Genomic DNA, 24,190 nt, shown 5'->3' with positions numbered 1-24,190 from the left:
GGGCCGCTCGCTGTGGCAAAAATTAGGCGTTTTTTTTAACAAGCTCGAGAAAAGAATAGTTTCGGAAAAAACGGGGTAGAGTAACGATAGTTTTATCGCCAATAGGGGGGGGGGTGGTTTTACGTCACACGGACGCCGTAGTGGAGGTCTACCGAGAATTTTGCCCAACTGGGGATCTTTAACGTGCGCTACGATGCACACGGGCGTCTTCGCAGTGTGCCTCCATTCAAACTGCAATCTCCGGAGCCGGGGATTAGCCCGCAATTTCGAGCCGAGTATACTAGCGCCTTAGGTACTCGGCTACCCCGAAGGGTGACAGAGTAAGGTTATCCAGGCATATGAATGTCATGAGTCCAGGTAGGTGTGCAGCGTTTCTCCAGCACTGCGGGTTTAAAGTGTATTTGGCCCAGGTTGTAGAGCTATTAGCTGAATATCTGGGGGTCATCACGAAAGCGACGGTTTGACATCATTAGGGCAGTTCGTGGATTTTCTCTGCTTTCTCGCCTACATGTACCATCGGGCCGTTTACTATCTCCTCACTATATCAATAATGAAGGGCTGTTTTCATGGCGAAACGGCATTACTAGCCTATAGGTGGAACAGGTTGTGTCCTAGGTATGTGACATTGCATATGCGCCTCTCTTAAGCGGACCCATTTGACGCGAACGTGTTTTCCTGGCTATATTTCGCTGATTACACATAGATCTTTCATAAAGTCAATGGAACCTCATTTAAATGCGTTGCCGAGACTGGGTACGTGCCACAGTTCAGTGGACGTATTTAACGGCAATCAGTGTAACTGAAAAGGATACAGTTTGCATGTGCTTTCCTTCAAAAAACGGGCTCCGCCACACTTGCATCATTCAATGGGTGAGAGCAGGCTAGTGCCAGATTTATTGTACGCCTTTGACGTAAATGTCGGTCACCGCATAGGTGTCTTTGCCATGTGCTTCTCTTCAACTAACCCACTCATTTCCACTTGCATAACTGGGTATACAAAACTAGGTGTGTGCCAAGCTGCAATGAACTTCCGTGAGGAGTATTTGCGCGACTGGAGATGAGCCACGAGCTATGTGCCCCTCTTATTAAGCTTGTTGACCCCAACATGTAGCGCTACGTATGAGCCGCACTTCAATGTAGTGAAATTGGAAGATCTGTCAAGTAGTCTATTATAGAAAAAGAAAGGTGTTCGTGCAACCATGATTTGACCATTCCGTCTACTCTCACTGGTACGTAAGGTCATTGTGAGCCACATGGGCCGCTCGCTGTGGCAAAAAAATAGGCGTTTTTTTTACCAACCTCGAGAAAAGAATAGTTTCGGAAAAAACGGGGTAGAGTAACGATAGTTTTATCGCCAATAGGGGGGAGGGTGGTTTTACGTCACACGGACGCCGTAGTGGAGGTCTACGGAGAATTTTGCCCAACTGGGGATCTCTAACGTGCGCTACGATGCACACGGGCGTCTTCGCAGTGTGCCTCCATTCAAACTGCAATCTCCGGAGCCGGGGATTAGCCCACAATTTCGAGCCGAGTATACTAGCGCCTTAGGTACTCGGCTACCCCGAAGGGTGACAGAGTAAGGTTATACAGGCATATGAATGTCATGAGTCCAGGTAGGTGTGCAGCGTTTCTCCAGCACTGCGGGTTTAAAGTGTATTTGGCCCAGGTTCTAGAGCTATTAGCTGAATATCTGGGGGTCGTCACGAAAGCGACGTTTTGACATCATTAAGGCAGTTCGTGGATTTTCTCCGCTTTCTCGCCTACATGTACCATCGGGCCATCCACTATCCCCTCACTATATCAATAATGAGGGGCTGCTTTCATGGCGAAACGGCATTACTAGCCTATAGACGGAACAGGTAGTGTCCTAGGTATGTGATATGCATATGCGCCTCTCTTAGCTGACCCATTTGACGCGAACGTGTTTTCCTGGCTATATTTCGCTGATTACATATAGATCTTTCATAAAGTCAAGGTAACCTCATTTAAATGCGTTGCCGAGACTGGGTACGTGCCACAGTTCTGTGCACGTATATAACGGCAATCAGTGTAACTGAAAAGGATACTGTTTTCATGTGCTTTCCTTCAAAAAACGGGCTCCGCCACACTTGCATCACTCAATGAGTGAGAGCAGGCTAGTGCCAGATTTATTGTACGCCTTTGACGTAAATCTCGGTCACCGCATAGGTGTCACTGCCATGTGCTTCTCTTCAACCAACCAAGCTCATTTCCACTTGCATAACTGGGTATACAAGACTAGGTGTGTGCCAAGCTAAAATGAACTTCCGTGATGAGCATTTGCGTCACTGGAGATCGGCCACGAGGTATGTGCCCCTTTTCAATAAAGCTTGTTGACCCCAACATGTAGCGCTACATATGAGCCGCACTTCAATGTAGTGAAATAGGAAGATCTGTCAAGTAGTCTATTATAGAAAAAGAAAGGTGTTCGTGCAACCATGATTTGACCATTCCGTCTATTCTCACTGGTACGTAAGGTCATTGTTAGCCACACGGGCCGCTCGCTGTGGCAAAAAAATAGGCGTTTTTTTTAACAAGCTCGAGAAAAGAATAGTTTCGGAAAAAATGGGGTAGAGTAACGATAGTTTTAGCGCCAATAGGGGCGGGGGGGAGTCGTTTTCGTCACACGGACGGCGTAGTGGAGGTCTACGGAGAATTTTGCCCAACTGGGGATCTTTAACGTGCGCTACGATGCACACGGGCGTCTTCGCAGTGTGCCTCCATTCAAACTGCAATCTCCGGAGCCGGGGATTAGCCCGCAATTTCGAGCCGAGTACACTAGCGCCTTAGGTACTCGGCTACCCCGAGGGGTGACAGAGTAAGGTTATACAGGCATATGAATGTCATGAGTCCAGGTAGGTGTGCAGCGTTTCTCCAGCACTGCGGGTTTAAAGTGTATTTGCCCCAGGTTGTAGAGCTATTAGCTGAATATCTGGGGGTCGTCACGAAAGCGACGATTTGACATCATTAGGGCAGTTCATGGATTTTCTCTGCTTTCTCGCCTACATGTACCATCGGGCCATCCACTATCCCCTCACTATATCAATAATGAGGGGCTGCTTTCATGGCGAAACGGCATTACTAGCCTATAGGCGGAACAGGTTGTGTCCTAGGTATGTGATATGCATATGCGCCTGTCTTAGCTGACCCATTTGACGCGAACGTGTTTTCCTGGCTATATTTCGCCGATTACATATAGATCTTTCATGAAGTCAATGTAACCTCATTTAAATCCGTTGCCGAGACTGGGTACGTGCCACTGTTCAGTGGACGTATATAACGGCAATCAGTGTAACTGAAAAGGATACAGTTTTCAAGTGCTTTCCTTCAAAAAACGGGCTCCGCCACACTTGCATCACTCAGTGGGTGAGAGCAGGCTAGTGCCAGATTTATTGTACGCTTTTGACGTAAATGTCGGTCACCGCATGGGTGTCTTTGCCATGTGCTTCTCTTCAACCAACCCAGCTCATTTCCACTTGCATAACTGGGTATACAAAACTAGGTGCGTGCCAAGTTAAAATGAACTTCCGTGATGAGCATTTGCGTCACTGGAGATGGGCCACGAGGTATGTGCCCCTTTTCAATAAAGCTTGTTGACCCCAACATGTAGCGCTACATATGAGCCGCACTTCAATGTAGTGAAATAGGAAGATCTGTCAAGTAGTCTATTATAGAAAAAGAAAGGTGTTCGTGCAACCATGATTTGACCATTCCGTCAACTCTCACTGGTACGTAAGGTCATTGTTAGCCACATGGGCCGCTCGCTGTGGCAAAAAAATAGGCGTTTTTTTTAACAAGCTCGAGAAAAGAATAGTTTCGGAAAAAACGGGGTACAGTCACGATAGTTTTATCGCCAATAGGGGGGGGGGGGTGTTACGTCACACGGACGCCGTAGTGGAGGTCTACGGAGAATTTTGCCCAACTGGGGATCTTTAACGTGCGCTACGATGCACACGGGCGTCTTCGCAGTGTGCCTCCATTCAAACTGCAATCTCCGGAGCCGGGGATTAGCCCGCAATTTCGAGCCGAGTATACTAGCGCCTTAGGTACTCGGCTACCCCGAAGGGTGACAGAGTAAGGTTATACAGGCATATGAATGTCATGAGTCCAGGTAGGTGTGCAGCGTTTCTCCAGCACTGCGGGTTTAAAGTGTATTTGGCCCAGGTTGTAGAGCTATTAGCTGAATATCTGGGGGTCGTCACGAAAGCGACGGTTTGACATCATTAGGGCAGTTCGTGGATTTTCTCTGCTTTCTCGCCTACATGTACCATCGGGCCGTTTACTATCTCCTCACTATATCAATAATGAAGGGCTGCTTTCATGGCGAAACGGCATTACTAGCCTATAGGCGGAACAGGTTGTGTCCTAGGTATGTGATATGCATATGCGCCTCTCTTAGCTGACCCATTTGACGCGAACGTGTTTTGCTGGCTATATTTCGCTGATTACATATAGATCTTTCGTAAAGTCAATGTAACCTCATTTAAATGCATTGCCGAGACTGGTACGTGCCACAGTTCAGTGGACGTATATAACGGCAATCAGTATAACTGAAAAGGATTCAGTTTTCCTGTGCTTTCCTTCAAAAAACGGGCTCCGCCACACTTGCATCACTCAATGGGTGAGAGCAGGCTAGTGCGAGATTTATTGTACGCCTTTGACGTAAATCTCGGTCACCCCATAGGTGTCACTGCCATGTGCTTCTCTTCAACTAACCAAGCTCATTTCCACTTGCATAACTGGGTATACAAAACTAGGTGTGTGCCAAGCTAAAATGAACTTCCGTGATGAGCATTTGCGTCACTGGAGATGGGCCACGAGGTATGTGCCCCTTTTCAATAAAGCTTGTTGACCCCAACATGTAGCGCTACGTATGAGCCGCACTTCAATGTAGTGAAATAGGAAGATCTGTCAAGTAGTCTATTATAGAAAAAGAAAGGTGTTCGTGCAACCATGATTTGACCATTCCGTCAACTCTCACTGGTACGTAAGGTCATTGTTAGCCACATGGGCCGCTCGCTGTGGCAAAAAAATAGGCGTTTTTTTTAACAAGCTCTAGAAAAGAATAGTTTCGGAAAAAACGGGGTACAGTAACGATAGTTTTATCGCCAATAGGGGGGGGGGGGGGTGGTGTTACGTCACACGGACGCCGTAGTGGAGGTCTACGGAGAATTTTGCCCAACTGGGGATCTTTAACGTGCGCTACGATGCACACGGGCGTCTTCGCAGTGTGCCTCCATTCAAACTGCAATCTCCGGAGCCGGGGATTAGCCCGCAATTTCGAGCCGAGTATACTAGCGCCTTAGGTACTCGGCTACCCCGAAGGGTGACAGAGTAAGGTTATACAGGCATATGAATGTCATGAGTCCAGGTAGGTGTGCAGCGTTTCTCCAGCACTGCGGGTTTAAAGTGTATTTGACCCAGGTTGTAGAGCTATTAGCTGAATATCTGGGGGTCGTCACGATAGCGACGGTTTCACATCATTAGGGCAGTTCGTGGATTTTCTCTGCTTTCTCGCCTACATGTACCATCGGGCCATCCACTATCCCCTCACTATATCAAAATTGAGGGGCTGTTTTCATGGCGAAACGGCATTACTAGCCTATAGGCGCAACAGGTTGTGTCCTAGGTATGTGATATGCATATGCGCCTCTCTTAGCTGACCCATTTGACACGAACCTGCTTTATGGCTATATTTCGCTGATTACATGTAGATCTTTCATAAAGTCAAGGTAACCTCATTTAAATGCGTTGCCGAGACGGTACGTGCCACAATTTAGTGAACGTATGTAACGGCAATCAGTGTAACTGAAAAGGAGACAGTTTTCATGTGCTTTTCTTCAAAAAATGGGCTCCGCCAGACTTGCATCAGTGAATACATGAAAGCAGGCTAGTTCCAGATAATTGTGCGTCTTTGACGTAAATCTCGGTCACCGCATAGGTGTCACTGCCATGTGCTTCTCTTCAACCAACCAAGCTCATTTCCACTTGCATAACTGGGTATACAAAACTAGGTGTGTGCCAAGCTAAAATGAACTTCCGTGATGAGCATTTGCGTCACTGGAGATGGGCCACGGGGTATGTGCCCCTTTTCAATAAAGCTTGTTGACCCCAACATGTAGCGCTACGTATGAGCCGCACTTCAATGTAGTGAAATAGGAAGATCTGTCAAGTAGTCTATTATAGAAAAAGAAAGGTGTTCGTGCAACCATGATTTGACCATTCCGTCTACTCTCACTGGTACGTAAGGTCATTGTTAGCCACATGGGCCGCTCGCTGTGGCAAAAAAATAGGCGTTTTTTTAACAAGCTCGAGAAAAGAATAGTTTCGGAAAAAACGGGTTAGAGTAACGATAGTTTTATCGCCAATAGGAAGGGGGGGTGGTGTTACGTCACACGGACGCCGTAGTGGAGGTCTACGGAGAATTTTGCCCAACTCGGGATTTTTAACGTGCGCTACGATACACACGGGCGTCTTCGCAGTGTGCCTCCATTCAAACTGCAATCTGCGGAGCCGGGGATTAGCCCGCAATTTCGAGTCGAGTATACTAGCGCCTTAGGTAATCGGCTACCCCGAAGGGTGACAGAGTAAGGTTATACAGGCATATGAATGTCATGAGTCCAGGTAGGTGTGCAGCGTTTCTCCAGCACTGCGGGTTTAAAGTGTATTTGGCCCAGGTTGTAGAGCTATTAGCTGAATATCTGGGGGTCGTCACGAAAGCGACGGTTTGACATCATTAGGGCAGTTCGTGGATTTTCTCTGCTTTCTCGCCTACATGTACCATCGGGCCATTTACTATCTCCTCACTATATCAATAATGAAGGGCTGTTTTCATGGCGAAACGGCATTACTAGCCTATAGGTGGAACAGGTTGTGTCCTAGGTATGTGACTGTGATGTGTGGTGCGCGACGTGGTGCGGTGATCGGGGCGGTCGAGAGCAGACGACGCTGAGTGCACGCGCGCCGAGCTGGAAGGAGGAAAGCGACGACGCCGAAGAGCGCCCGGCACGTGAACGCGCGGCGCAGGAAAAACAAAAAGAAAAAACAACCAATTAGAAAAGACCACGGGGCGTCGGGCAGCCAATCAGTAAATGCCAAATCGGCCATACCACAAGAAAAAGCGTGGTGCGCTGGCAGAAGGGGGGCGACACGCAAGAGGACACGCAGGGAGACGCCGGGGAGACGCCAGGAGAGTCCCAGGAAGCGACGGCAGGAGGAGGTCAACCACCGGAGTGGGCGTTGAAGACGGGCCGTCGGGTTCCGGACCCGAGCCCACCAGGACTTCACCCGCCCGGGGCCTCCTGCCAACCTGTTCCTGTGCGTCGCCCGTCTACCTGAGCGTGCCGTCAGCTCCTCAAGGCCGGTGAGCTTTTGCGCCAGTGGGCAGGACGGGAACAGTCGGGCTTCGGGCCCGAGTTCTACGACAGCTGCCCGGCCAGAACGCCACCCCCGTCTGCCGTGCCGCCTGCTGCCCGAGGCCGGCGTTCGAGCTTCCGCGCCGTGGGCGAGAGGGGAGCAGTGGGGCTACGGGCCCGAGCTCTTTGCCCGGCCAGAACGCCGCCGCCGTCCACCCAGCCGCCAGCGTTACCTCGCCTCGCCAGAGCTGGCGCGCTCCCGGCGCCCGGTCGGTCAACCTACGCCACGACCTTTGGTGAGACCGGCGCCACTCCTTCTGCCAGCTCGTCGCCGCTTTGCCGCGTCGAGACTGCGACGCGTCCCCGCCCTCGTGGCAAGCCCGGACTCGCACCCTTGTTAAAGCCCTAAGTGTGCTCTTTACCGCAATGTTTTCTTGAATGTTTATTTTATGCATGCTTTCCGTTTCGTTTTATTTGCTTTACGCCTTTTTTATTTTTGATTAAAATTATTTGTGTGTGTGTTCAAACCAACGGCTTTGTCCTCAATTGGGTTCTCGGAGGCTCCGCCTAACACAACCATTAAAACATTGAGAACACGAACCTTTGCACCCCATAAGTGGGGTCCGTCACAAATTGGCGTCCGCGACAGGACAAAGCTGTTCGTTTGGATCCTTCTTCGAGCGGTTAGGAACTATGGCTAACACAAGAGACTTGTTAGCGCTAGCCGAACGCATGGGCCTAGAAGGTGCGGAGTTGAGGGCATGGTTGAACGAACAGGAAGAGCGTGCGCGAGAAGAGCGGGCAGCGGCACGAGAAGAGCGAGCAGCGGAGCGCTAGGCTAAAAGGCAGGAGCTTGTATTAGAGGAGAAAAATTTACAGTTACGACTTAAAGTCGCGGAAGCTGAGGGCAATCGTGGCGAGGCGAGCCAACGGCAGCTAGAATTGGAGGAGCGAACGCTTCAGTTGCGCCCCCAAATGGCGGCAACGGACGCTGCAAGGACAGCTGACCGAGGACCAGGAGGGAGTGCCCCATTCAGCGTGAATCCTCACAGTTTGATGCCGGGATTCAACGAAAGCCGGGACGACTTGGATGCCTGTTTAAAAAGGTTCGAGAGCGTCGCCACCGGACAAGAATGGCCTAGAGACAAATGGGCCACGGCTCTAAGTTTATGCTTGAGCGGAGAAGCTCTGAAAGTCTTTGGACGTCTGTCTCCGGAAGACTCCCTCGACTACGATAAAGCCAAGTTGGCGTTGCTCCAGCGTTTTCGTTTTACGGCGGAAGGCTATCGGGAGAAGTTCCGACAGAGCAAACCCCAAGATGGCGAAACTGGAAAGCAGTACGCAACTAGGATACTGAGTTTCTTTGATCGGTGGGTGGAAATGTCCAAAACCGAAAAAGAGTATTTGGCACTTCGCAACCTGGTGGTGATGGAACAGTTTCTGAACAACTGTCATCATTCGTTAGGACTCTTCCTGCGCGAGAAGAGCTACCGCCAGCTAGATGACATGGCCGAAGCTGCCGATAATTTCCTAGAGGCTCAGAGACAGCCCAATTTGTTAGTGTTCCGGCAGAAATCGGAAGGCAGTAACCCTACGGAGAAAACCGGAAGCCCATCTGAGAGAGTTCCAATGCGATGCTTCGTATGTGGAAAACTGGGTCACGGGGCATCAGACTGCCGATCTAGGCAGAGGCAACCGTACTGCGGGTATTGCCGTAAGCCCGGGCATGATGTAAAAGCCTGCACCAAGAAAAATGATCCACCAAGGACGTCTTGCCTATTGTCGCCAGAAGAGCGCCTGGAAGAGTCAAACGCAGTAGTCGTTGAACAAGACGTAGTTAGCACGGTGACGACTCCCACGAGGAATGTGGCACGCAAGATGCCAGTGCTAAAGGGCTTCGTCTTCGGACAGACCGCGTCAGTCTTGCGAGATACGGGAAGCAACACGCTGGTCGTGCGTCGTTCCCTCGTACCAGACAAGGCTCTGACAGGTACCACCGCTAAGCTTGTCCTGGCGGATGGCAGCAGCATTGAAATTCCCGAGGCCAAGGTTGAAATTAATTCACCTCATTTTTCTGGTACAGCAATTGTAAAGTGTATGACGGCTCCTCTGTACGATGTTATTATCGGAAATGTACCAGGCTCACGAGAACCTCATGATCCAGATAAAACCTGGACAAAAAGACTGAGGAAGCCCATCGAAGATGGCACAGCAAGTCCGAGAAGAACCAAGGGAGAAGACCATTCCCCGGATGCTTTGCTGGTCGGCATCAAGGGCCGAGACCAACAGCCGAAAACATCCACTATCAATATCAGCGCCTTGAAAATAACCAGGCAGGACCTTACCACGGCCCAGAACGAAGATAAGACCTTAAAGTCTTGCAGGAACAAAGTGGGTCAAGTGTTCCAGGGCAAACGATTGGCATCCTACTCATTCGAAGTAGTAAAGGGAGTGCTATATCGTTGTTGCCGGCTGTCCTCAGGCAAAACGATCCAAGAAGTGGTAGTGCCCCAAAAATTGCGTCGCCAAGTGCTCACTTGGGCGCACGAAAGCCTGATGGCAGGACACCAAGGAATCAAGAGAACGATCGATCGTGTTCGAGAGTCCTTCTACTGGCCAGGAGTCCAAGAAGCAGTGAGAAGATACGTACGCTCTTGTGACACTTGCCAGCGAACGTATCCTAAGAGCAAGATACACCAGCTGAGAGTTGGTGACCGTGCCCTTATCCTGCTTCCAACGACGGCCAACAAACGGTCGATGCAATGGAAGGGGCCTTTCTTGGTCACAGGAAAGAAAAGCAACTTTCATTACTGGCTGGACTTGGGACATACCACAAAACTGTTCCATATTAACGTGCTGAAGCGCTATGAAGAGCGTGAACCGGGGAGTTCCCCACAGTCAGCATCATGCATCGTGGTGGAGGAGGGCGAGACAGACACCCCTATACCTACCTTCACAACAAATGAGGGCCCGGGTACAGAAGCAATTAAGCTTGGCGATGACCTTCAAGAAGGTCAACGTGCGAAACGTCGTGGGGCGGACTACATGAGTAGGATACAGAAAAACTACAACCTTACGCCTCTAGATGTTATTGTTACCCTAGCAAGGTTATGTCATCGTAATGCTACGCTGTTAGTGTTTGATGCTAGTTTCCTTGGTTTTTTTTCCTTTCTTGGTATGCTTTCTTTGAATTGTGTTTTCCTGTAATGTCTTCTATCTGTATGCTCAGTGAACTATGCCACTCTGTGAACTGTGCATTGAAACATTACAGTGCGTTTTTGTGAACGGACAATGACTATAGTGTTGTGAACTGTGTCGCGCACTGAGCGGCAGTTTTTCCTCAGAAAAGCTTGTTAAAAAAGGGGCTTATGTGATGTGTGGTGCGCGACGTGGTGCGGTGATCGGGGCGGTCGAGAGCAGACGACGCTGAGTGCACGCGCGCCGAGCTGGAAGGAGGAAAGCGACGACGCCGAAGAGCGCCCGGCACGTGAACGCGCGGCGCAGGAAAAACAAAAAGAAAAAACAACCAATTAGAAAAGACCACGGGGCGTCGGGCAGCCAATCAGTAAATGCCAAATCGGCCATACCACAAGAAAAAGCGTGGTGCGCTGGCAGAAGGGGGGCGACACGCAAGAGGACACGCAGGGAGACGCCGGGGAGACGCCAGGAGAGTCCCAGGAAGCGACGGCAGGAGGAGGTCAACCACCGGAGTGGGCGTTGAAGACGGGCCGTCGGGTTCCGGACCCGAGCCCACCAGGACTTCACCCGCCCGGGGCCTCCTGCCAACCTGTTCCTGTGCGTCGCCCGTCTACCTGAGCGTGCCGTCAGCTCCTCAAGGCCGGTGAGCTTTTGCGCCAGTGGGCAGGACGGGAACAGTCGGGCTTCGGGCCCGAGTTCTACGACAGCTGCCCGGCCAGAACGCCACCCCCGTCTGCCGTGCCGCCTGCTGCCCGAGGCCGGCGTTCGAGCTTCCGCGCCGTGGGCGAGAGGGGAGCAGTGGGGCTACGGGCCCGAGCTCTCTGCCCGGCCAGAACGCCGCCGCCGTCCACCCAGCCGCCAGCGTTACCTCGCCTCGCCAGAGCTGGCGCGCTCCCGGCGCCCGGTCGGTCAACCTACGCCACGACCTTTGGTGAGACCGGCGCCACTCCTTCTGCCAGCTCGTCGCCGCGTTGCCGCGTCGAGACTGCGACGCGTCCCCGCCCTCGTGGCAAGCCCGGACTCGCACCCTTGTTAAAGCCCTAAGTGTGCTCCTTACTGCAATGTTTTCTTGAATGTTTATTTTATGCCTGCTTTCCGTTTCGTTCTATTTGCTTTACGCCTTTTTTATTTTTGATTAAAAGTATTTGTGTGTGTGTTCAAACCAACGGCTTTGTCCTCAATTGGGTTCTCGGAGGCTCCGCCTAAGAGAACCGTTAAAACATTGAGAACACGAACCTTTTGCACCCCACATTAGGGTCCGTCACAGTGACATTGCATATGCGCCTCTCTTAAGCGGACCCATTTGACGCGAACGTGCTTTCCTGGCTATATTTCGCTGATTACATATAGATCTTTCATGAAGTCAATGTAACCTCATTTAAATGCGTTGCCGAGACTGGGTACGTGCCACAGTTCAGTGGACGTATATAACGGCAATCAGTGTAACTGAAAAGGATACAGTTTTCATGTGCTTTCCTTCAAAAAACGGGCTCCGCCACACTTGCATCACTCAATGGGTGAGAGCAGGCTAGTGCCAGATTTATTGTACGCCTTTGACGTAAATGTCGGTCACCGCATAGGTGTCTTTGCCATGTGCTTCTCTTCAACCAACCCAGCTCATTTCCACTTGCATAACTGGGTATACAAAACTAGGTGTGTGCAAAGCTGCAATGAACTTCCGGGAGGAGTATTTGCGCGACTGGAGATGAGCCACGAGCTATGTGCCCCTCTTATAAAGCTTGTTGACCCAAACATGTAGAGCTACGTATGAGCCGCACTTCAATGTAGCGAAATTGGAAGATCAGTCAAGTAGTCTATTACACAAAAAGAAAGGTGTTCGTGCAACCATGATTTGACCATTCCGTCTACTCTCACAGGTACGTAAGGTCTTTGTTAGCCACATGGGCAGCTCGCTGTGGCAAAAAATAGGCGTTTTTTTTAACAAGCTCAAGAAAAGAATAGCTTCGGAAAAAACGGGGTAGAGTAAAGATAGTTTTATCGCCAATAGAGGGGGGGGGGGTGGTTTTACGTCACACGGACGCTGTAGTGGAGGTCTACGGCGAATTTTGCCCAACTGGGGATCTTTAACGTGCGCTACGATGCACACGGGCGTCTTCGCAGTGTGCCTCCATTCAAACTGCAATCTCCGGAGCCGGGGATTAGCCCGCAATTTCGAGCCGAGTATACTAGCGCCTTAAGTACTCGGCTACCCCGAAGGGTGACAGAGTAAGGTTATACAGGCATATGAATGTCATGAGTCCAGGTAGGTGTGCAGCGTTTCTCCAGCACTGCGGGTTTAAAGTGTATTTGGCCCAGGTTGTAGAGCTATTAGCTTAATATCTGGGGGTCGTCACGAAAGCGACGGTTTGACATCATTAGGGCAGTTCGTGGATTTTCTCTGCTTTCTCGCCTACATGTACCATCGGGCCGTTTACTATCTCCTCACTATATCAATAATGAAGGGCTGTTTTCATGGCGAAACGGCATTACTAGCCTATAGGTGGAACAGGTTGTGTCCTAGGTATGTGACATTGCATATGAGCCTCTCTTAAGCGGACCCATTTGACGCGAACGTGTTTTCCTGGCTATATTTCGCTGATTACATATAGATCTTTCATGAAGTCAATGTAACCTCATTTAAATGCGTTGCCGAGACTGGGTACGTGCCACAGTTCAGTGGACGTATATAACGGCAATCAGTGTAACTGAAAAGGATACAGTTTTCATGTGCTTTCCTTCAAAAAACGGGCTCCGCCACACTTGCATCACTCAATGGGTGAGAGCAGGCTAGTGCCAGATTTATTGTACGCCTTTGACGTAAATGTCGGTCACCGCATAGGTGTCTTTGCCATGTGCTTCTCTTCAACCAACCCAGCTCATTTCCACTTCCATAACTGGGTATACAAAACTAGGTGTGTGCCAAGCTGCAATGAACTTCCGTGAGGAGTATTTGCGCGACTGGAGATGAGCCACGAGCTATGTGCCCCTCTTATAAAGCTTGTTGACCCAAACATGTAGAGCTACGTATGAGCCGCACTTCAATGTAGCGAACTTGGAAGATCAGTCAAGTAGTCTATTACACAAAAAGAAAGGTGTTCGTGCAACCATGATTTGACCATTCCGTCTACTCTCACTGGTACGTAAGGTGTTTGTTAGCCACATGGGCCGCTCGCTGTGGCAAAAAATAGGCGTTTTTTTTAACAAGCTCGAGAAAAGAATAGTTTCGGAAAAAACGGGGTAGAGTAACGATAGTTTTATCGCCAATAAGGGGGGGGGGGTTACGTCAAACGGACGCCGTAGTGGAGGTCTACGGAGAATTTTGCCCAACTGGGGATCTTTAACGTGCGCTACGATGCACACGGGCGTCGTCGCAGTGTGCCTCCATTCAAACTGCAATCTCCGGAGCCGGGGATTAGCCCGCAATTTCGAGCCGAGTATACTAGCGCCTTAGGTACTCGGCTACCCCGAAGGGTGACAGAGTAAGGTTATACAGGCATATGAATGTCATGAGTCCAGGTAGGTGTGCAGCGTTTCTCCAGCACTGCGGGTTTAAAGTGTATTTGCCCCAGGTTGTAGAGCTATTAGCTGAATATCTGGGGGTCGTCACGATAGCGACGGTTTCACATCATTAGGGCAGTTCGTGGATTTTCTCTGCTTTCTCGCCTACATGTACCATCGGGCCATCTACTATCCCCTCACTATATCAATAATGAGGGGCTGTTTTCATGGCGAAACGGCATTACTAGCCTATAGGCGCAACAGGTTGTGTCCTAGGTATGTGATATGCATATGCGCCTCTCTTAGCTGACCCATTTGACACGAACCTGCTTTATGGCTATATTTCGCTGATTACATGTAGATCTTTCATAAAGTCAATGTAACCTCATTTAAATGCGTTGCCGAGACGGCACGTGCCACAATTTAGTGAACGTATGTAACGGCAATCAGTGTAACTGAAAAGGAGACAGTTTTCATGTGCTTTTCTTCAAAAAACGGGCTCCGCCAGACTTGCATCAGTGAATACATGAAGGCAGGCTAGTTCCAGATAATTGTACGCCTTTGACGTAAATCTCGGTCACCGCGTAGGTGTCACTACCATGTGCTTCTCTTCAACCAACCAAGCTCATATCCACTTGCATAACTGGGTATACAAAACTAGGTGTGTGCCAAGCTAAAATGAACTTCCGTGATGAGCATTTGCGTCACTGGAGATGGGCCACGAGGTATATGCCTCTTTTCAATAAAGCTTGTTGACCCCAACATGTAGCGCTACGTATGAGCCGCACTTCAATGTAGTGAAATAGGAAGATCTGTCAAGTAGTCTATTATAGAAAAAGAAAGGTGTTCGTGCAACCATGATTTGACCATTCCGTCTACTCTCACTGGTACGTAAGGTCATTGTTAGCCACATGGGCCGCTCGCTGTGGCAAAAAAATAGGCGTTTTTTTTAACAAGCTCGAGAAAAGAATAGTTTCGGAAACAACGGGGTAGAGTAACGATAGTTTTATCGCCAATAGGGGGGGGGGGGTGGTTTTACGTCACACGGACGCCGTAGTGGAGGTCTACGGAGAATTTTGCCCAACTGGGGATCTTTAACGTGCGCTACGATGCACACGGGCGTCTTCGCAGTGTGCCTCCATTCAAACTGCAATCTCCGGAGCCGGGGATTAGCCCGCAATTTCGAGCCGAGTATACTAGCGCCTTAGGTACTCGGCTACCCCGAAGGGTGACAGAGTAAGGTTATACAGGCATATGAATCTCATGAGTCCAGGTAGGTGTGCAGCGTTTCTCCAGCACAGCGGGTTTAAAGTGTATTTGGCCCAGGTTGTAGAGCTATTAGCTGAATATCTGGGGGTCGTCACGAAAGCGACAGTTTGACATCATTAGGGCAGTTCGTGGATTTTCTCTGCTTTCTCGCCTACATGTACCATCGGGCCGTTTACTATCCCCTCACTATATCAATAATGAGGGGCTGCTTTCATGGCGAAACGGCATTACTAGCCTATAGGCGGAACAGGTTGTGTCCTAGGTATGTGATATGCATATGCGCCTCTCTTAAGCGGACCCATTTGACGCGAACGTGTTTTCCTGGCTATATTTCGCTGATTACATGTAGATCTTTCATGAAGTCAATGTAACCTCATTTAAATGCGTTGCCGAGACTGGGTACGTGCCACAGTTCAGTGAACGTATGTAACGGCAATCAGTGTAACTGAAAAGGATACAGTTTTCATGTGCTTGCCTTCAAAAAACGGGCTCCACCACACTTGCATCACTCAATTTGTGAGAGCAGGCTAGTGCCAGATTTATTGTACGCCTTTGACGTAAATGTCGGTCACCGCATAGGTGTCTTTGCCATGTGCTTCTCTTCAACCAACCCAGCTCATTTCCACTTGCATAACTGGGTATGCAAAACTAGGTGTGTGCCAAGCTGCAATGAACTTCCGTGAGGAGTATTTGCGCGACTGGAGATGAGCCAGAGCTATGTGCCCCTCTTATAAAGCTTGTTGACCGAAACATGTAGAGCTACGTATGAGCCGCACTTCAATGTAGCGAAATTGGAAGATCATTCAAGTAGTCTATTACACAAAAAGAAAGGTGTTCGTGCAACCATGATTTGACCATTCTGTCTACTCTCACTGGTACGTAAGGTTATTGTTAGCCACATGGGCCGCTCGCTGTGGCAAAAAAATAGGCGTTTTTTTAACAAGCTCGAGAAAAGAATAGTTTCGGAAAAAACGGGGTAGGGTAACGATAGTTTTATCGCCCATAGGGGGGAGGGTGGTTTTACGTCACACGGACGCCGTAGTGGAGGTCCACGGAGAATTTTGCCCAACTGGGGATCTTTAACGTGCGCTACGATGCACACGGGCGTCTTCGCAGTGTGCCTCCATTCAAACTGCAATCTCCGGAGCCGGGGATTAGCCCGCAATTTCGAGCCGAGTATACTAGCGCCTTAGGTACTCGGCTACCCCGAAGGGTGACAGAGTAAGGTTATACAGGCATATGAATGTCATGAGTCCAGGTAGGTGTGCAGCGTTTCTCCAGCACTGCGGGTTTAAAGTGTATTTGACCCAGGTTGTAGAGCTATTAGCTTAATATCTGGGGGTCGTCACGATAGCGACGGTTTCACATCATTAGGGCAGTTCGTGGATTTTCTCTGCTTTCTCGCCTACATGTACCATCGGGCCATCCACTATCCCCTCACTATATCAAAATTGAGGGGCTGTTTTCATGGCGAAACGGCATTACTAGCCTATAGGCGCAACAGGTTGTGTCCTAGGTATGTGATATGCATATGCGCCTCTCTTAGCTGACCCATTTGACACGAACCTGCTTTATGGCTATATTTCGCTGATTACATGTAGATCTTTCATAAAGTCAAGGTAACCTCATTTAAATGCGTTGCCGAGACGGTACGTGCCACAATTTAGTGAACGTATGTAACGGCAATCAGTGTAACTGAAAAGGAGACAGTTTTCATGTGCTTTTCTTCAAAAAATGGGCTCCGCCAGACTTGCATCAGTGAATACATGAAAGCAGGCTAGTTCCAGATAATTGTGCGTCTTTGACGTAAATCTCGGTCACCGCATAGGTGTCACTGCCATGTGCTTCTCTTCAACCAACCAAGCTCATTTCCACTTGCATAACTGGGTATACAAAACTAGGTGTGTGCCAAGCTAAAATGAACTTCCGTGATGAGCATTTGCGTCACTGGAGATGGGCCACGGGGTATGTGCCCCTTTTCAATAAAGCTTGTTGACCCCAACATGTAGCGCTACGTATGAGCCGCACTTCAATGTAGTGAAATAGGAAGATCTGTCAAGTAGTCTATTATAGAAAAAGAAAGGTGTTCGTGCAACCATGATTTGACCATTCCGTCTACTCTCACTGGTACGTAAGGTCATTGTTAGCCACATGGGCCGCTCGCTGTGGCAAAAAAATAGGCGTTTTTTTAACAAGCTCGAGAAAAGAATAGTTTCGGAAAAAACGGGTTAGAGTAACGATAGTTTTATCGCCAATAGGGAGGGGGGGTGGTGTTACGTCACACGGACGCCGTAGTGGAGGTCTACGGAGAATTTTGCCCAACTCGGGATTTTTAACGTGCGCTACGATACACACGGGCGTCTTCGCAGTGTGCCTCCATTCAAACTGCAATCTGCGGAGCCGGGGATTAGCCCGCAATTTCGAGCCGAGTATACTAGCGCCTTAGGTACTCGGCTACCCCGAAGGGTGACAGAGTAAGGTTATACAGGCATATGAATGTCATGAGTCCAGGTAGGTGTGCAGCGTTTCTCCAGCACTGCGGGTTTAAAGTGTATTTGGCCCAGGTTGTAGAGCTATTAGCTGAATATCTGGGGGTCGTCACGAAAGCGACGGTTTGACATCATTAGGGCAGTTCGTGGATTTTCTCTGCTTTCTCGCCTACATGTACCATCGGGCCGTTTACTATCTCCTCACTATATCAATAATGAAGGGCTGTTTTCATGGCGAAACGGCATTACTAGCCTATAGGTGGAACAGGTTGTGTCCTAGGTATGTGACTGTGATGTGTGGTGCGCGACGTGGTGCGGTGATCGGGGCGGTCGAGAGCAGACGACGCTGAGTGCACGCGCGCCGAGCTGGAAGGAGGAAAGCGACGACGCCGAAGAGCGCCCGGCACGTGAACGCGCGGCGCAGGAAAAACAAAAAGAAAAAACAACCAATTAGAAAAGACCACGGGGCGTCGGGCAGCCAATCAGTAAATGCCAAATCGGCCATACCACAAGAAAAAGCGTGGTGCGCTGGCAGAAGGGGGGCGACACGCAAGAGGACACGCAGGGAGACGCCGGGGAGACGCCAGGAGAGTCCCAGGAAGCGACGGCAGGAGGAGGTCAACCACCAGAGTGGGCGTTGAAGACGGGCCGTCGGGTTCCGGACCCGAGCCCACCAGGACTTCACCCGCCCGGGGCCTCCTGCCAACCTGTTCCTGTGCGTCGCCCGTCTACCTGAGCGTGCCGTCAGCTCCTCAAGGCCGGTGAGCTTTTGCGCCAGTGGGCAGGACGGGAACAGTCGGGCTTCGGGCCCGAGTTCTACGACAGCTGCCCGGCCAGAACGCCACCCCCGTCTGCCGTGCCGCCTGCTGCCCGAGGCCGGCGTTCGAGCTTCCGCGCCGTGGGCGAGAGGGGAGCAGTGGGGCTACGGGCCCGAGCTCTCTGCCCGGCCAGAACGCCGCCGCCGTCCACCCAGCCGCCAGCGTTACCTCGCCTCGCCAGAGCTGGCGCGCTCCCGGCGCCCGGTCGGTCAACCTACGCCATGACCTTTGGTGAGACCGGCGCCACTCCTTCTGCCAGCTCGTCGCCGCTTTGCCGCGTCGAGACTGCGACGCGTCCCCGCCCTCGTGGCAAGCCCGGACTCGCACCCTTGTTAAAGCCCTAAGTGTGCTCTTTACCGCAATGTTTTCTTGAATGTTTATTTTATGCATGCTTTTCGTTTCGTTTTATTTGCTTTACGCCTTTTTTATTTTTGATTAAAATTATTTGTGTGTGTGTTCAAACCAACGGCTTTGTCCTCAATTGGGTTCTCGGAGGCTCCGCCTAACACAACCATTAAAACATTGAGAACACGAACCTTTGCACCCCATAAGTGGGGTCCGTCACAAATTGGCGTCCGCGACAGGACAAAGCTGTTCGTTTGGATCCTTCTTCTAGCGGTTAGGAACTATGGCTAACACAAGAGACTTGTTAGCGCTAGCCGAACGCATGGGCCTAGAAGGTGCGGAGTTGAGGGCATGGTTGAACGAACAGGAAGAGCGTGCGCGAGAAGAGCGGGCAGCGGCACGAGAAGAGCGAGCAGCGGAGCGCTAGGCTAAAAGGCAGGAGCTTGTATTAGAGGAGAAAAATTTACAGTTACGACTTAAAGTCGCGGAAGCTGAGGGCAATCGTGGCGAGGCGAGCCAACGGCAGCTAGAATTGGAGGAGCGAACGCTTCAGTTGCGCCCCCAAATGGCGGCAACGGACGCTGCAAGGACAGCTGACCGAGGACCAGGAGGGAGTGCCCCATTCAGCGTGAATCCTCACAGTTTGATGCCGGGATTCAACGAAAGCCGGGACGACTTGGATGCCTGTTTAAAAAGGTTCGAGAGCGTCGCCACCGGACAAGAATGGCCTAGAGACAAATGGGCCACGGCTCTAAGTTTATGCTTGAGCGGAGAAGCTCTGAAAGTCTTTGGACGTCTGTCTCCGGAAGACTCCCTCGACTACGATAAAGCCAAGTTGGCGTTGCTCCAGCGTTTTCGTTTTACGGCGGAAGGCTATCGGGAGAAGTTCCGACAGAGCAAACCCCAAGATGGCGAAACTGGAAAGCAGTACGCAACTAGGATACTGAGTTTCTTTGATCGGTGGGTGGAAATGTCCAAAACCGAAAAAGAGTATTTGGCACTTCGCAACCTGGTGGTGATGGAACAGTTTCTGAACAACTGTCATCATTCGTTAGGACTCTTCCTGCGCGAGAAGAGCTACCGCCAGCTAGATGACATGGCCGAAGCTGCCGATAATTTCCTAGAGGCTCAGAGACAGCCCAATTTGTTAGTGTTCCGGCAGAAATCGGAAGGCAGTAACCCTACGGAGAAAACCGGAAGCCCATCTGAGAGAGTTCCAATGCGATGCTTCGTATGTGGAAAACTGGGTCACGGGGCATCAGACTGCCGATCTAAGCAGAGGCAACCGTACAGCGGGTATTGCCGTAAGCCCGGGCATGATGTCAAAGCCTGCACCAAGAAAAATGATCCACCAAGGACGTCTTGCCTATTGTCGCCAGAAGAGCGCCTGGAAGAGTCAAACGCAGTAGTCGTTGAACAAGACGTAGTTAGCACGGTGACGACTCCCACGAGGAATGTGGCACGCAAGATGCCAGTGCTAAAGGGCTTCGTCTTCGGACAGACCGCGTCAGTCTTGCGAGATACGGGAAGCAACACGCTGGTCGTGCGTCGTTCCCTCGTACCAGACAAGGCTCTGACAGGTACCACCGCTAAGCTTGTCCTGGCGGATGGCAGCAGCATTGAAATTCCCGAGGCCAAGGTTGAAATTAATTCACCTCATTTTTCTGGTACAGCAATTGTAAAGTGTATGACGGCTCCTCTGTACGATGTTATTATCGGAAATGTACCAGGCTCACGAGAACCTCATGATCCAGATAAAACCTGGACAAAAAGACTGAGGAAGCCCATCGAAGATGGCACAGCAAGTCCGAGAAGAACCAAGGGAGAAGACCATTCCCCGGATGCTTTGCTGGTCGGCATCAAGGGCCGAGACCAACAGCCGAAAACATCCACTATCAATATCAGCGCCTTGAAAATAACCAGGCAGGACCTTACCACGGCCCAGAACGAAGATAAGACCTTAAAGTCTTGCAGGAACAAAGTGGGTCAAGTGTTCCAGGGCAAACGATTGGCATCCTACTCATTCGAAGTAGTAAAGGGAGTGCTATATCGTTGTTGCCGGCTGTCCTCAGGCAAAACGATCCAAGAAGTGGTAGTGCCCCAAAAATTGCGTCGCCAAGTGCTCACTTGGGCGCACGAAAGCCTGATGGCAGGACACCAAGGAATCAAGAGAACGATCGATCGTGTTCGAGAGTCCTTCTACTGGCCAGGAGTCCAAGAAGCAGTGAGAAGATACGTACGCTCTTGTGACACTTGCCAGCGAACGTATCCTAAGAGCAAGATACACCAGCTGAGAGTTGGTGACCGTGCCCTTATCCTGCTTCCAACGACGGCCAACAAACGGTCGATGCATTGGAAGGGGCCTTTCTTGGTCACAGGAAAGAAAAGCAACTTTCATTACTGGCTGGACTTGGGACATACCACAAAACTGTTCCATATTAACGTGCTGAAGCGCTATGAAGAGCGTGAACCGGGGAGTTCCCCACAGTCAGCATCATGCATCGTGGTGGAGGAGGGCGAGACAGACACCCCTATACCTACCTTCACAACAAATGAGGGCCCGGGTACAGAAGCAATTAAGCTTGGCGATGACCTTCAAGAAGGTCAACGTGCCAAACGTCGTGGGGCGGACTACATGAGTAGGATACAGAAAAACTACAACCTTACGCCTCTAGATGTTATTGTTACCCTAGCAAGGTTATGTCATCGTAATGCTACGCTGTTAGTGTTTGATGCTAGTTTCCTTGGTTTTTTTTTCTTTCTTGGTATGCTTTCTTTGAATTGTGTTTTCCTGTAATGTCTTCTATCTGTATGCTCAGTGAACTATGCCACTCTGTGAACTGTGCATTGAAACATTACAGTGCGTTTTTGTGAACGGACAATGACTATAGTGTTGTGAACTGTGTCGCGCACTGAGCGGCAGGTTTTCCTCAGAAAAGCTTGTTAATAAAGGGGCTTATGTGATGTGTGGTGCGCGACGTGGTGCGGTGATCGGGGCGGTCGAGAGCAGACGACGCTGAGTGCACGCGCGCCGAGCTGGAAGGAGGAAAACGACGACGCCAAAGAGCGCCCGGCACGTGAACGCGCGGCGCAGGAAAAACAAAAAGAAAAAAGCAACCAATTAGAAAAGACCACGGGGCGTCGGGCAGCCAATCAGTAAATGCCAAATCGGCCATACCACAAGAAAAAGCGTGGTGCGCTGGCAGAAGGGGGGCGACACGCAAGAGGACACGCAGGGAGACGCCGGGGAGACGCCAGGAGAGTCCCAGGAAGCGACGGCAGGAGGAGGTCAACCACCGGAGTGGGCGTTGAAGACGGGCCGTCGGGTTCCGGACCCGAGCCCACCAGGACTTCACCCGCCCGGGGCCTCCTGCCAACCTGTTCCTGTGCGTCGCCCGTCTACCTGAGCGTGCCGTCAGCTCCTCAAGGCCGGTGAGCTTTTGCGCCAGTGGGCAGGACGGGAACAGTCGGGCTTCGGGCCCGAGTTCTACGACAGCTGCCCGGCCAGAACGCCACCCCCGTCTGCCGTGCCGCCTGCTGCCCGAGGCCGGCGTTCGAGCTTCCGCGCCGTGGGCGAGAGGGGAGCAGTGGGGCTACGGGCCCGAGCTCTCTGCCCGGCCAGAACGCCGCCGCCGTCCACCCAGCCGCCAGCGTTACCTCGCCTCGCCAGAGCTGGCGCGCTCCCGGCGCCCGGTCGGTCAACCTACGCCACGACCTTTGGTGAGACCGGCGCCACTCCTTCTGCCAGCTCGTCGCCGCGTTGCCGCGTCGAGACTGCGACGCGTCCCCGCCCTCGTGGCAAGCCCGGACTCGCACCCTTGTTAAAGCCCTAAGTGTGCTCCTTACTGCAATGTTTTCTTGAATGTTTATTTTATGCCTGCTTTCCGTTTCGTTCTATTTGCTTTACGCCTTTTTTATTTTTGATTAAAAGTATTTGTGTGTGTGTTCAAACCAACGGCTTTGTCCTCAATTGGGTTCTCGGAGGCTCCGCCTAAGAGAACCGTTAAAACATTGAGAACACGAACCTTTTGCACCCCACATTAGGGTCCGTCACAGTGACATTGCATATGCGCCTCTCTTAAGCGGACCCATTTGACGCGAACGTGCTTTCCTGGCTATATTTCGCTGATTACATATAGATCTTTCATGAAGTCAATGTAACCTCATTTAAATGCGTTGCCGAGACTGGGTACGTGCCACAGTTCAGTGGACGTATATAACGGCAATCAGTGTAACTGAAAAGGATACAGTTTTCATGTGCTTTCCTTCAAAAAACGGGCTCCGCCACACTTGCATCACTCAATGGGTGAGAGCAGGCTAGTGCCAGATTTATTGTACGCCTTTGACGTAAATGTCGGTCACCGCATAGGTGTCTTTGCCATGTGCTTCTCTTCAACCAACCCAGCTCATTTCCACTTGCATAACTGGGTATACAAAACTAGGTGTGTGCAAAGCTGCAATGAACTTCCGGGAGGAGTATTTGCGCGACTGGAGATGAGCCACGAGCTATGTGCCCCTCTTATAAAGCTTGTTGACCCAAACATGTAGAGCTACGTATGAGCCGCACTTCAATGTAGCGAAATTGGAAGATCAGTCAAGTAGTCTATTACACAAAAAGAAAGGTGTTCGTGCAACCATGATTTGACCATTCCGTCTACTCTCACTGGTACGTAAGGTCTTTGTTAGCCACATGGGCCGCTCGCTGTGGCAAAAAATAGGCGTTTTTTTTAACAAGCTCAAGAAAAGAATAGCTTCGGAAAAAACGGGGTAGAGTAAAGATAGTTTTATCGCCAATAGAGGGGGGGGGGGTGGTTTTACGTCACACGGACGCCGTAGTGGAGGTCTACGGCGAATTTTGCCCAACTGGGGATCTTTAACGTGCGCTACGATGCACACGGGCGTCTTCGCAGTGTGCCTCCATTCAAACTGCAATCTCCGGAGCCGGGGATTAGCCCGCAATTTCGAGCCGAGTATACTAGCGCCTTAAGTACTCGGCTACCCCGAAGGGTGACAGAGTAAGGTTATACAGGCATATGAATGTCATGAGTCCAGGTAGGTGTGCAGCGTTTCTCCAGCACTGCGGGTTTAAAGTGTATTTGGCCCAGGTTGTAGAGCTATTAGCTTAATATCTGGGGGTCGTCACGAAAGCGACGGTTTGACATCATTAGGGCAGTTCGTGGATTTTCTCTGCTTTCTCGCC

General features: G+C 50.7%; 2 protein-coding genes across 2 annotated transcripts; both read left to right on the top strand.

Annotated features, from left to right (window-relative positions):
- Nucleotides 1-8,348: 8,348 nt before the first annotated feature.
- LOC140215894 (uncharacterized) lies at nt 8,349-10,622 on the top strand. Its single transcript, XM_072286239.1, has 2 exons — nt 8,349-10,347; nt 10,603-10,622. The coding sequence occupies exons 1-2, from the start codon at nt 8,349-8,351 to the stop codon at nt 10,620-10,622; spliced, it is 2,019 nt and encodes a 672-aa protein (XP_072142340.1).
- An 8,933-nt stretch (nt 10,623-19,555) lies between these two features.
- On the top strand, nt 19,556-21,218 carry LOC140215893 (uncharacterized). Its single transcript, XM_072286238.1, has 2 exons — nt 19,556-20,629; nt 21,144-21,218. Exons 1-2 carry the CDS (start codon nt 19,556-19,558, stop codon nt 21,216-21,218), a joined length of 1,149 nt encoding a protein of 382 aa, XP_072142339.1.
- Nucleotides 21,219-24,190: the final 2,972 nt, after the last annotated feature.

Source organism: Dermacentor andersoni, chromosome 2, assembly GCF_023375885.2.
Source record: "Dermacentor andersoni chromosome 2, qqDerAnde1_hic_scaffold, whole genome shotgun sequence".
Taxonomy (NCBI): Eukaryota; Metazoa; Arthropoda; class Arachnida; order Ixodida; family Ixodidae; genus Dermacentor; species Dermacentor andersoni.
This window is presented reverse-complemented; position numbering and strand designations above follow the sequence as displayed.

What these genes read in the sequence shown, in the direction of transcription:
- LOC140215893 (XM_072286238.1), top strand. Translation starts at nt 19,556, where the DNA reads ATGGCGGCAACGGACGCTGCAAGGACAGCTGACCGAGGACCAGGAGGG. An exon ending in TTGAAATTCCCGAGGCCAAG is followed by an intron (nt 20,630 to 21,143) that starts GTTGAAATTAAT and finishes GCCTGATGGCAG; the next exon opens with GACACCAAGGAATCAAGAGA.
- LOC140215894 (XM_072286239.1), top strand. Translation starts at nt 8,349, where the DNA reads ATGGCGGCAACGGACGCTGCAAGGACAGCTGACCGAGGACCAGGAGGG. An exon ending in CACAACAAATGAGGGCCCGG is followed by an intron (nt 10,348 to 10,602) that starts GTACAGAAGCAA and finishes CTGTATGCTCAG; the next exon opens with TGAACTATGCCACTCTGTGA.